General features: G+C 35.0%; 1 protein-coding gene and 1 pseudogene across 1 annotated transcript; one reads left to right on the top strand and one right to left on the bottom strand.

Annotated features, from left to right (window-relative positions):
- Positions 1 to 6,383: 6,383 nt before the first annotated feature.
- On the bottom strand, positions 6,384 to 6,755 carry LOC145111612 (uncharacterized). Its single transcript, XM_079047876.1, has one exon. The coding sequence runs from the start codon at positions 6,753 to 6,755 to the stop codon at positions 6,384 to 6,386; it is 372 nt and encodes a 123-aa protein (XP_078904002.1).
- Positions 6,756 to 9,785: 3,030 nt separating this feature from the next.
- Positions 9,786 to 10,846, top strand: LOC145133301 (cold shock protein 2 pseudogene; annotated as a pseudogene).
- Positions 10,847 to 14,426: the final 3,580 nt, after the last annotated feature.

The following is a 14,426-nucleotide window of genomic DNA, read 5'->3' as shown; positions in this document are numbered from 1 at the left end:
GATTTCAGTAAAAAAAAATTCAAAATTTGCTTACACTATTTTCTTTATATGCATATATAGCAACAAAATCTATATATTAAACTAAAAAAAATTCGTTATATTATTTTAACTTATGTTATGTTATTGTAATCTCCGATTTATATATAAGTTGTTTTTTTTTACAACTACTTTTTTTTAAAATACTAGAAAAGAGTTAGAGCAAGAAACAATTAAAAAATATTTATCATAATTCATAAGCAAAAAAAATCAATTAATTATCTTGCAATTTCTATTTCTCTCAACGAACCAATTATACGAAAAAGTATCGATTCTTTCGAAAATAGTCCTTTCGAAAATCTTTGTTATTGAAAATCAAAGAGTTGTGATACGTCTGAAGCACCCAAATGGATGTCATGCACACCACTTCCGGATCAATTTATACAAAATGGTAAAATGAAAAAGAAAACGTCCATCTATCCATACAAACAAGTCCCACTGGTACAAGTATATTGTTATTTATCTCTACACATATTATATAATAAGTGTTTTTTAGTGGGTCATGTTCTTCATGAAAAGTGTGGAAAAGTTGCCTTCAAAATTAGCAAGTGACAAATAGTTCAGGGGTTATTTCAGTAACTTATCATTTACTATTCATAGATTGACTATGAATAATAATATATATGTGAATTTGAATAATTGGACGGCATGAACGTCTACAATTTGACTATGAATAGTAATGTAATGTTTGAACGGCGAACTTTTTGGTCAAATGTTAGGCGCCTAACATTACCTAACATTGCCTACAATTTGACGCACAAAGTTGGACGGCATTTTTTCCTTTCATATGATATTCTTTTTGGCTATAAATAGCCTGAGCCAGAGAGATTTAATAGAATCATCCAAGTATATATAAAAAAGCATTACATATATATATATATATATATATATATATATATATATATATATATATATACTGATATATCACCGTGTATTTTAGCTCTCCCACTCTATTTTGTAATCTCTTTCATAATCCCTGTAAACACTGCAAATTATAGTGAATTGTTTCTCGGCTTCCTCCGCCCGTGGTTTTTTCCCGATTTGGGTTTCCACGTAAATTCCTGTGTCTCTATTCTATTTATTTTATTCGTATTACGTTGTGATTATTACGCTTTGATAATTTTTTATCCCATTCCGCATTGAGCTAATATTATTTAAGTCAATTTGGATCCGTCGTATTTTACAACAATTGGTATCAGACCAGGTTGTGATATTAGCTCGTTGGGATCATTTTATCAAGTAATTAATCATGTCTTCGGTAAAATACAATATTCCACTACTGGATCGTAACACCCGATTTCCGTTGTGGCAAGTAAAGATGAGAGACATTCTCATTCAGATGGATTTACACAAGGCGCTCTTGGGTTTCAATATGATGCCCGATACATGGACCGAAGAAGAAAAGGAGATGAAAGATCTGAAGGCTTTATCCCAGATTCGTTTGCACTTGTCAAACGATGTTTTGCAAGATGTTCTAAAAGAAACGTCAGCGGCTTCTTTATGGCTAAAGTTGGAGCAATTGTTGATGACCAAGAGCTTACCAAACAAGTTGCATTTGAAGCAACGGTTGTTCAATCTCAAGATGATTGAAGGAGGCTCTTTAGCTGAACATATATCCACATTTAAAGAGTTAGTAAATAACTTAGAGAATATGGATGTTCAGTATGAAGATGAAGACTTGGCTCTATTCTTACTATCGTCGTTGCCAGAATCCTATAGCCATTTTCGTGATACTATTATCTATAGCCGTGACACTCTAGTTTTAGATGAAGTCTATACAGCTTTGGATTCCAAAGAGAAGATGAAGCATATTACTGGTGGTGGTTCAAGTGATGCTAAAGCCAAAGGTTTGAATGCCAGAGGAAGAACAACAGAGAGAAGTAGAACTTCTCAATCTTCCAACAGAACCAGATCCAAGTCAAAAGGCAAACGAAAGTTTTGCAACTATTGTTACAAGAAGGGACATGTGCTTAAAGAATGCTTCAAGTTGAAGAATAAAGAAAAAGAGAAGACGGCAGCAAATGGAAAACAAGCTAGCACTTCGGGTGAAGCCGATGTAGCTGAGGTTGAAGGTATTGGAGAACTTTTGACAGTTTATTCAGATAAACTGGATTCCACTGGTGATTGGATACTCGACTCTGGTTGTACTTTTCATATGTGTCACAACAAAAGTTGGTTTTACACATTTGAAAAGGTTAACCAGGGCTATGTGTTGATGGGTAACAATACTACATGTCCAGTTCTTGGACATGGTTCAGTCAGGATCCGTATGTTTGACGGAGTTATTCGAACCATGGGGGATGTTAGATATGTTCCTGACCTCAGAAGAAACTTGTTATCTCTCAGTTCCTTTGACAAAAAGGGATACGAGTTTCCTGGTAAAGGTGGAGTTCTCAGGGTATTCAAAGACGGTTCCGACAAACTGAGAGCCAAACGAAAAACCTCAGATCTTTACTTTCTTGACGGGCAAACAATTTCGAGTGATGCTGCTGTTGTTTCAAAGTCTCTTTCTGATCCAGATCAGTCCCGTCTTTGGCACCTTCGACTCGGCCATATGAGTTTTCAAGGCATGTTAGAATTGAGTCGAAGAGGTTTACTTGGTCAACAAAAGATTGTTGATTTGGATTTTTGTGAAGACTGTGTATATGGCAAGGCAAAACGAGTAAGGTTTGCAAGTGGTATCCATACAACGAAATGACCACTTGATTATGTTCACTCGGATTTGTGGGGACCGGCTCGAGTTGCTTCAAAAGGTGGAGCTATTTATATGCTCACTATTATTGATGATTTCTCCAGGAAGGTGTGGTCTTTCTTCTTAAAACATAAAGGAGACGTTTTCTCTACCTTCAGAAATTGGAAAGTTCAGGTTGAAAAGCAATCAGGTCTGGTGTTAAAGTATCTTCGTACGGATAATGGACTTGAGTTTTGCTCAGAAGAGTTTAATGTCTATTGTCAAAAGGAAGGCATTACTCGACATCGCACAGTAGTCCATTCACCTCAACAAAATGGTGTAGCTGAAAGGATGAATCGCACCATTATGGAGAAGGTCCGGTGTATGCTTTCTAATTCCAAATTGCCAAAGTCTTTTTGGGCGGAGGCTGCTTCGACTGCTTGCTATGTTATCAACCGATCACCGTCACGAGCAATCGAGAAGAAAACTCCGTTTGAGTTATGGTCCGGTAAACCTGCAAATTATTCAGATTTAAAACCATTCGGATGTCCAGCGTATGCACGAGTTGACAATGGGAAGCTAGAACCAAGAGCAATCAAATGCGTTTTTCTTGGGTACAATCAAGGTGTAAAGGGTTACAAGTTATGGAGCTTTGATTTGAAGAAAATTATCATCTCAAGAGATGTTACTTTTGATGAGTCTGTTATAATTCAACCAGTTGCTGACTCTTCTAAAAGAACAGATGCATCAGATGTATCATCCGAAGCAAATAAAGAGAATGCTCAAATGGAGGTGGAGCTTCCTACTTCACCTACCACTAATCAGAGTACAAATCAACATCAAGATTCTTCTTCGTCGGATGAGCATGTTGTTGGTGAAGATTCAACACCTTCACAACCACAAGCTACTACTCCAAGCATTGCAAGAGATAGACCGAGAAGACAGATTATTCCTCCGAAGAGGTATGCTGAATCTGATTTGGTTGCCTATGCTTTTATTGTTGCTGATAATATTGAGTCCGCAACGGAGCCTGCGAATTATGACGAGGCTATCAAATCTGAAGACTCAAATGATTGGATGCTCGCTATGCAAAATGAGATGGAATCCTTGCAGCGAAACAGTACTTGGAATTTAGTTCCTATTCCGAAAAGGAAGAGACCAGTTAAATGCAAGTGGGTCTACAAGCTCAAGGAACCTGTCAACCCAAATGATAAACCAAGATACAAAGCTCGGTTAGTAGCTAAAGGCTACAGTCAGATTCCTGGTATTGATTACACTGACATTTATTCCCCAGTTGTCAAACATACTTCCATTCATGTATTGTTGGGGTTGGATGCTTCTAATGATTTTGAGTTAGAACAACTTGATGTCACTACAACTTTCCTAAATGGTGAGCTTGAGGAAGAGATTTTTATGCAACAACCTGAAGGTTTTGTAGTTCCTGGAAAGGAGAACTACGTATGCAAGTTGAACAAATCTCTTTATGGCCTCAAGCAGTCTCCTAGACAATGGTACAAGAGGTTCGATTCTTTCATGACCAGTCACAAATTCAGCAGGTGCACCTATGATAGCTGCGTTTATTTCAAGAAAGGTGACAATGGTTCAAAGATCTACTTACTCTTGTACGTGGATGACATGTTGATTGCAGCGAAAGATATGAAGGAGATTCAGAAGTTAAAAGACCAGTTGAAAGCTGAATTTGAAATGAAGGACTTAGGAGTTGCCAAAAAGATTTTAGGTATGGAAATTATTCGTGACAGGAAGTCTAGGATCTTGCATCTTTCTCAGAAAATTTATATTGAGAAAGTCCTAAGACGCTTCAGTATGCACGAAGCAAAGTCTGTCAACACACCTTTTGCAGCTCATTTCAAGCTATCATCCGCTTTGAGTCCTACTAATGAGACTGATATGGCTTACATGGCACGTGTTCCATACTCTAGTGTTGTTGGATCTTTGATGTATGCTATGATCTGCACGCGCCCTGATTTGGCTTATGCTGTTAGCATGGTTAGTAGATACATGGCGAACCCGGGGAAAGAACACTGGAAAGCAGTACAGTGGATTTTTCGTTATTTACGCGGTACGTCTTCTATGTGTTTACGTTTTGGTAAATCTAACACTGGGGTGTTCGGATATGTTGATTCAGATTATGGCAAAGATTTGGATAAACGAAGATCAATTACAGGGTATGTGTTTACTCTAAATGGTTGTGCTGTTATTTGGAAAGCCCAGTTACAGTCTACAGTTGCCCTGTCTTCTACCGAGGCAGAGTACATGGCGATTACAGAAGCAGTTAAGGAAGATATCTGGTTGAAGGGGTTATTTGGAGAACTTGATGATAGAATAAAGGTGACCACACTTTTCTGTGACAACCAAAGTGCTATCTTCTTGAGTAAAGATCAAATGTTTCATGACCGAACAAAGCATATTGATATTCGTTATCATTTTGTGCGGGATATCATTGAAAAAGGTGATTGTGTTGTGGACAAGATTCATACAGATTATAATCCCGCTGATATGTTCACTAAAAGTCTTCCTATAGCCAAGTTCAAATTATGTTTGGACATGGTGGGTGTTTCTGATCGCAGTTGAGCCTGAAGGCTCGTGGTGGAGGAAGTATTATTTATTTTTCGGAAACAATTTTTTCTCTATATAAAATTTGCAGGTTCTTATGGAAGTTTTAGAGTTTGGTGAGCTATAGGTTTTGACTAATCGTAAAGCATGACTTGCTTAATTTTGATGTCAAGGTGGAGATTGTGGAAAAGTTGCCTCCAAAATTAGCAAGTGACAAATAGTTCAGGGGTTATTTCAGTAACTTATCATTTACTATTCATAGTTTGACTATGAATAGTAATATATATGTGAATTTGAATAATTGGACGGCACATTTTGGACGTCTACAGTTTGACTATGAATAGTAATGTAATGTTTGAACGGCGAACTTTTTGGTCAAATGTTAGGCGCCTAACATTACCTAACATTGCCTACAATTGGACGCACAAAGTTGGACGGCATTTTTTCCTTTCATATGATATTCTTTTTGGCTATAAATAGCCTGAGCCAGAGAGATTTAATAGAATCATCCAAGTATATATATAAAAGCATTACATATATATATACTGATACACCACCGTGTATTTTAGCTCTCCCACTCTATTTTATAATCTCTTTCATAATCCCTGTAAACACTGCAAATTATAGTGAATTGTTTATCGGCTTCCTTCGCCCGTGGTTTTTTTCCCGATTTGGGTTTCCACGTAAATTCCTGTGTCTCTATTCTATTTATTTTATTCGTATTACGTTGTGATTATTACGCTTTGATAATTTTTGATCCCATTCCGCATTGAGCTAATATTATTTAAGTCAATTTGGATCCGTCGTATTTTACAACAAAAAGTGTTTCTACTTACATGGGTTGATTGTGTAAAATTATTTAAAAAGAATTGACGTTTATATTTTAATGTCTTTTTTTTGTTAGTTATCTATGATTATTAATTATTTTAAGTTCATGGTCTCGTTAGGTATGTTAGTTTATAAGTTAATTTATTTAAAATAGCGTTGAAGCTAAGTTTTTTAAAATCTATTGAAACTATCGTCTTCAACAAAATTTTCAAGTTTTTCTTTAAAATTCTTCCAAATATATTCTTTATTTTTTTTTTGAACGGCTTAAATTTTATTAAAAGCAACTAGCCCTTGTACGCGCTGCAATTTCACATTCCCCAAAAGCCCATTGAGAAACAAAAGCCCATGTACGCGCTGCAATTTCACATTCCCCAAACAAGTGCTTCAAGTTTTCAACATCCGAACAACAAAGAGGGCATAAAATCGATGGGACATCAATACCCTTAGTAACCAAGTTCGTTCTCAAAGGGAGACGATCATATAAAAGGCGCCATATAAAAATATTTACCTTCCTAGGTAGAAGAACATTCCAAATCATATTGCAATCCACATATGGTAACAATATTTGCTCAATACATCTCCGAGTAGCTTTCACTGAGAAATTACCGTCATCATCAAAATCCCACCACCATTTATCTTCCTCCATACCTCATTGTCTACCTTCCACTAAAACTCGAAGATCTTGAAATTGAGAAAGTTCCACACCTTCATGAAGGTCTCTACTCCAATTCCAAACACATAAACCATCACGACATCTCTCACTAACCAAACAATTTTGGTTAAGGTCAAGGCGAAACAACACTTGAAATCGAAGAGCCAAAGGGATGCCTCCACACCAGTAATCCTTCCAAAAAGCAGTAGAATTTCCATCTCCAATCTTTCTGAGAGCCGTAGAATAAGGAATTACACCTTTATTGTTCATTATATCCCAAGATTTCATAATACGACCCCACACGCCATTTCCAGAACTACACCTGCCAAAATGTGGATGAGAGCAATTTCCATGAAGTGCAATAATAACCTTACGCCACAAGGAATTCGGTTCAGTGAGAAAACGCCATCTCCACTTCTGAAGGAGTGCATAGTTAAAACACTCCAAACTACCGATTCCGACCCCACCTTGGTCCTTTGGAGCGATAACTAAATCCCAAGCAACCCAATGGATCTTTCTAGAACCCTCTTCAGCTCCCCAAAAAAACTGGGCTCTGAGAGATTCCAACATCTTCTTGATTTGAACCGGCATCAGAAACATAGACATAAAATATAATCCCAACGACCCGAGAACGGAGGAAAGAAGCATGGAACGCCCACCTATAGACAACATTTTCATTTTCCACGAGGCTAACTTCTTTTTAAAGCGATCAATAATTCCTTGCCAGCTCCGAACCCTAGACATATTCTTTGCCACTGGAAGGCCCAGGTATTTAAAAGGCAATTTCCCACGAGCACAGCCAGTAACCCTCGCCATCTCCTCTACTTGGCTATAAGTAACCCCTACACCATACAAATTGGATTTATGAAGGTTCACCTTCAAACCCGAAACCATGAAGAAACAATTTAACACCATTACCATGTTTTCCAAATTCATCTTATCCCACTTTCCCAACAACAAAACATCGTCTGCATAGAAAAGATGAAAAATAATAAAATTATCAGAGCCCACCGCAACGCCGTGCAAAAAACCTTCAGGTTTTGCATCTTCCAAAGCAACATGTAATCCTTCCATGGCAATGATAAACAAAAAAGGAGAAAGAGGATCTCCTTGTCTAAGACCTCTTTCTAATTGGAACTCTTAAGAAGGGCTTCCATTAACCAGCACAGATGCTTTTGCCGAATTAAGACAAGCTCGGATCCACCCCTTCCATCTATCACTAAAACCCATGAATTGTAACATTTGATACAAGTAATCCCAACATAAAGAGTCATAGGCTTTTTCAAAGTCAATTTTGAAAATTAATAATTTCTTCTTTTTCTTCTTATACCACTCTATCACCTCATTCACCATTAACGGCCCGTCAAGGATTTGGCGACCTTTGACAAAAGCGGATTGTTCAAAACTAATCACTAAATCGATAACCAAAACAAGCCGACTTGCAAGAACCTTAGCGATAATTTTATACTGCATGCCAATGAGACTAATCGGACGATAGTCCGTAACCAACATAGGACTATCCACCTTAGGGATAAGTGTGATGAACGATGAGTTACACCCAAAAGGAATATAAGCCTTGTCAAAAAAAATCATTCATAAACACCATCACATCATACTTGACACACTCCCAATTCTTCTTTAGAAACGCGAAAGTGAAACCGTCAGGTCCTGGAGATTTTTTCCCACCACACGACCAAACAACATCTTTTATCTCCTCCATCGTGAATCTCGCTTCCAATGTCTCCGCCTGAGCTGAATCAAGAGACTTGAATCTCTGACTACGTCTTAAAATCGGCACCCCTTCAAACTTTTGGAACTTCGCTTTATAAAACTCAAAAAATATCCCTTTAACTGCCACCGGATCCGTTATTCAATCTTTCACGTGTTATTTTATGTCATTTTACACATTTCCATTAGTTCACTAGCTAGTTTTATCAAATTTCATTTTTTTTTATCAACTAACGACTAGTTATTCAATTAAAAACTATTTTTATTTTTCAACTAGCCTACCTACCATTTTTTAAATATAAACCAACATTTTATGTAATTGTGTTGTGTACGTTGGGAACTATCAAGTGTAGCTAGTCAAAATGGCAAGTGATTTGATGTAGGAATTGGTACTCGATTAGGCCGAGGGGAGTGGTGCCAGACTAACCAACCGAGCTCCACCTCATCCTTCTCCATTTTGCTGAAGTCCATGCCAAACAGAGTGAGTGGAAGAGTAGAAGAGAAGAGGTTATCGTGTGGGGGGAGAAGAAAGGGGAAGGAAGAAGAAGAGAACTCGGCATACCTTTACTAAATTTGGCCATCGAACTCAACATGGCGAGTTGGTGGCCCGGTGTTCGTCGAGGACACGTCGACAATTGTCGAGCTCTACCGAGACCACTTTGTCCAACCTTATAAGAAAGAAATCATTCTCCCAGTACATGAAGGACAAATAACATGGATATAGACTCATATAGCAGGAAAAATTATGATCAAACCTTAATAATGAAAAATAACAACCTTTTTGTTTCTAAAAATTAAGGTATATGGTATTTAAAGATCAACCAAATTAAATCACATTGACTGAAAGGGGAAGGAAGAAGAAGAGAACTCGGCATACCTTTACTAAATTTGGCCATCGAACTCAACATGGCGAGTTGGTGGCCCGGTGTTCGTCGAGGACACGTCGACAATTGTCGAGCTCTACCGAGACCACTTTGTCCAACCTTATAAGAAAGAAATCATTCTCCCAGTACATGAAGGACAAATAACATGGATATAGACCCATATAGCAGGAAAAAATATGATCAAACCTTAATAATGAAAAATAACAACCTTTTTGTTTCTAAAAATTAAGGTATATGGTATTTAAAGATCAACCAAATTAAATCACATTGACTGAAGCATATTTTTTTTTAAATACACCTTGTATAAAATGACATAAGACCAAGAATACATACTTATTTTGTACTTTGGCCTTTTTTCTTTATTTGAATAATAATGTTATATTATCCTCTCTCTCTCTCGTTCTAAAATTCTCTTATTCTAAAATAATGTTTACTTTCTCGTCCATTCGTTCTAACTCCAACTTCAACGGCCATAAACTACCGCCGGCCAAACAACAAAATCAACCAATCAAAACTAATATCCCAAGCAGATAAAACTCAGTTAATGCCATTCCACCACCCAAAGTTTCACACACACCACTGTGTGCTCCAGATTCTGCTGTAAGCTGTGAAGTTGGTTTTCATGGCGGAAACCAATAGATATGAAGGCACCGTTAAGTGGTTCAGTGGACAAAAAGGTTTTGGATTTATTGCTCCGGCCGATGACAGTGGTGAAGATCTCTTTGTCCACCAGTCTGAGATCAAGATGGAAGGATTTCGGTTTCTTAGAGATGGACAAAGGGTAGAATTTTCTGTGGATTCCGGTGGAGATGGGAGGAAGAAGGCGGTGGACGTGATGGGTCTTGCTAGGACTAGACCCTATTCACCAGGGTTGAGGCGTGGGGGTCGTGGGAGAAGGGGTGGTTATGGAGGTAACAGAGGAGGATTTGGTGGTGGAGGAGATAGTGTGAGAGGTGGTGGGAGGTTTGGACGCGGCGGCAGTGGTGGTGATGATGAAGGAAGAGATGGTGGTCCGGAGTGTTATAATTGTGGACTTGTTGGTCATTTTGCAAGGAATTGTTACCAGGGCGGCGATCGTGGCGATGGTAATGAAGACTATGACAATGATCGTGGTGGTGCTGGTGGCGGCCGTGGTCGTGGTGGTGGCGGAAGTGGTGGTGGTCGTGGTCGTGGTGGCCGGAGTAAATCATGTTACCACTGTGGAGAAGAAGGACATTTTGCAAGAGAATGCCCTAATGACCAAGACTGATAACATTGATTAATTGTATACTTTTTCTTTACACTGTTTTTGCTATTTTTCTTGTGTTGGTGTATTTTTATACAGAAAACGAATCCTCTTAAGCAAAATAAATTGTAAAGAAGTAACCCAGGTGGTCAATATCGATCCATCTATATATACGAATCGATTGGAATAATTTATTGTAATCGATCAATTTATTGTAAATTGAAAATATTAACTTCATATTGAATGCAGACTGTATTTACATGCAACCAACATTAGTTTTTCAAAATAATTATACTATAATTATAATAATACAATCTTATTTTCTTTTATAGTATTCAACACCATTTATAATAAGAAAAAATGTAAAAACTAACTATTAAACGAAGACTTAAAAGGATTTTCTATAAGTACCTCATCCTTTTTCCAATTTCACCCGTTTGTCTTTTGTTTTTTTTTTTGTTTTTTTTTTGTCTTTTTGTTATTTTTAATTCATTTTTAATTTATTATTATTATTATTATTATTATAAATTTCGAACAAAATATCTTATAATTCGGACGACGTTATAAAATTCGAACGGATATATAAAATAGGTTTTTTATTATTTTTTATTAAATATTTTAATATTATATATATAGATAAAAAGTATGTTCCCTTATGAACAGTACCTGACCAGGGTACTGTACATAGGGTTAGTTTCGTCAACCCAAGTTAAATCTATCAGCAGAGCTTACACCGCTTTAAATCCGATCTTCTCCATCGTCTCTAGACCCTTCCTTAAGATACTATCGGCTGCTTTCTCTTTACTTTGTTGTCATTTTTCTCTCTTTATCATTGCTCCTCTAACATCGGCGACTCACAACACGATTCCATCTCATTATTATTTTTAATATTATCATTATTATAAATTTCAAACAATATTTTATAAATTTGACGACATTATAAATTCGAACGACTATATAAAATTGGTTTTTAATTTTTTTTTAATTTATATTTTAATCTTATTATTATATATATATATATATATATATATATATATATATATATATATATATATATCGTATAATCATGTCAAATCAAATGTTAAAAAATTGATTAGATTGAGTTTAGGGGGTAAATTTGGTTAAAGGGGTACTTATAGCACAACCCTAAGTTTTTCCAAACGCTTTTTAATTTATGCTGCAAATATTCCACATTTTTTAATTCATTAGATTTTCCAAGTTTAATACTCGTTTTAATCAGATTAATATTATAAAAAAATATTATATATTGAGTTTTTTCTGAATTAAACCTCAATTTTGTTTTATTTTTTGAAAAACCATATTTTTTCATTTTTTTTTCTCTAAAAAAAACTTCTACTTTTTATTTTCTTTTCAAAAACCCTGAACTTTTTATTTTTTCTGAAAAAACCGTCACAATTGACAAGTTTTGTCGGAAAAAACTACTAAATGCTAATTTGGGAAAATATAAAAACGTTGAGTTTTTTTAAGAAAAAAAAACGTTGATGTTCAATCCAAAAAAAAACACAATATATAAAGTTTTTTTTAAAGATATTAACCCATTTTTAAAATGTGTTCTAATCGGAATATCATGAAGGAAAGAGATTGATGATAACACTTTTGAGCTATATTTTGAGATTAATTGATGCTAACTCATATTTTGAACAATCAATCTACCTTTATTATGAGATTTTAGGACCTTAATCCCATATTTTTCAAATTTTTATTTTTTTTATTGTAACTCATTCAATCATTTTTTCTATATTCATCTACCTTTATTATGAGATTTTTGGACCTTAATCCCATATTTTTCAAATTTTTATTTTTTTTATTGTAACTCATTCAATCATTTTTTTCTATATTCGCTAAAAGGGTCTCTACAAATACATTAAATATCCAACTTTTTTTAAAATCATCTTCTCATTCTTCTTCACCACCTTTGAACAATCTTCAAAATATAATCAGACATTTCAGATGGACATTGTCCATCAAAAAAGAAGTTTGGACTTGGATGTTTTGACAGAGATTGAGTTAAGTTCGGAATAACAACATTTTTCGTATTAACGACATAAACATGTACCAACAATACTTGCAAACCCTTTCTCTTTTGAGGTAATCGAACATCACTCCATCTTAAGCTTCTTATTTAGAAAGAGATGTGAAATTATAAACAACTTGTTAAATAGAAGTAACATATTATAAGCGCAAAATTAACAAGGATATATTAATTTCGCGAGTATCATTCATTGGTGTGTAGTTAGCTGTTGGGTTTCACGGAGTGGGAGTGGGAGTCGGCATCGGTCAGCAAAACCGAGGTGGGCTCGGCAAACACTGCACCGCCACAAGGTTTTGAGGTTGGAAACGAGGAATACTTAGCGATGAGAGCAATAATTCGTAGAGACTTGACAGAGCATATTTGGATTGTTTTTCACATCGATCTTAATGTCAAACCATTCCATGATTTAGATGGTCAATTTTTCGATGAAGATGTCCTTTAGATCTATCTAGGTTTGGTAATTTTAATTTCTATGTTTTCTATTTTTAAATTTTATGTTATTGCTTTTTTTAGGTTTGTTGTAATTTCATTTCAAGATTAATGAAATTTTAGCATTAAAATAATTTTTTTAAATTGATTATTTTTTTATATAAATTAATTTTAGAAAAAAAAAACTAGCATGATAAGTGTGTTAACCCATGCCATATAAATCACTAAAATTTAAAATTTGAAGCAGTATAACAAATCATAAATGGCGTCAACATACACTATGACAAGTTTGACATTAATCCCTTCGGCCTTAGGCTTTATGGAGTGGGAGGCGCTAAGCCTCGCTGGTACCCTTGCTAAAAAGATGCTACACCGCCCGTCACTTTTTCGCTATGCAACTCGCTACGAGGAGTTCGTTACAGGTGCGGTAAGAGGATATATATATATATATATATATATATATATATATATATATATATATATATATATATATATATATATATATATATATATATATAGGGAAGGGTTATTTGGAAAACAAAAAAACCCTAAAATAACCCTAAAAATTATAAAAATGCATAAAAAAAATACCAAGACATCACAAAACTTTTTTTTGAATTTTTTTTATCAAAAAATCGCAGCATTTTTTACAATTTCGCTGAAAAAAAAATAAAAAATCAATTTCTTTTTTTTTTTTGTAAAAAAAAAATTTCAAAATTTTTTTTCAGCGATTTTGACCTAAAAGTTGCGATTTTTTGATAAAAAAATTCAAAAAAAAGTTTTGTGATCTCTAAGTATTTTTTTTATGCATTTTAATGATTTTTAGGGTTTTTTTTAAGATTTTTTGTTTTCCATAGAACCTAAACCTATATATATATATATATATATATATATATATATATATATATATATATATATATATATATATATATATATATATATATATATAGAGAGAGAGAGAGAGAGAGAGAAAGAGAACGGGGGAGGGGGATGGGGGTGGGTCTTCAAGGGCATTGCTTAGTGCAAAAAATTCCAAAATAAACTCATTCAAAATAATACACATTTTGAAAGCTACCACTCCCTATATTTTAAGGACCACACGGTGTGTAGCATACCACATAACGCAGTTAGATGTAGTATACGGTAAACACGGCACCGAAGACCAAAAAAAATGAGGTAAGGTTTTTTTGTGGCATGCTTTTGCTGCACCTTTCACCCTCTTTTAACCGTTTGAAAGTAGTCTTTGTTTTTTTAAAATAAATAAAAGAGTAAATTATAGAAATAGTCTTTATGGTTTGGTTGAATTCTCAGTTTTGGTCCTTAAGTTTAAATTTTGATAGGTTACA

Source organism: Lactuca virosa, chromosome 1 (assembly GCF_052849685.1).
Source record: "Lactuca virosa cultivar CGN04683 chromosome 1, Lactuca_virosa_CGN04683_v6, whole genome shotgun sequence".
Classification (NCBI taxonomy): domain Eukaryota; kingdom Viridiplantae; phylum Streptophyta; class Magnoliopsida; order Asterales; family Asteraceae; genus Lactuca; species Lactuca virosa.
This window is presented reverse-complemented; position numbering and strand designations above follow the sequence as displayed.

Coding starts and splice junctions, on each gene's coding strand:
- LOC145111612 (XM_079047876.1), bottom strand. CDS start 6,755: ATGGAGGAAGATAAATGGTGGTGGGATTTTGATGATGACGGTAATTTC.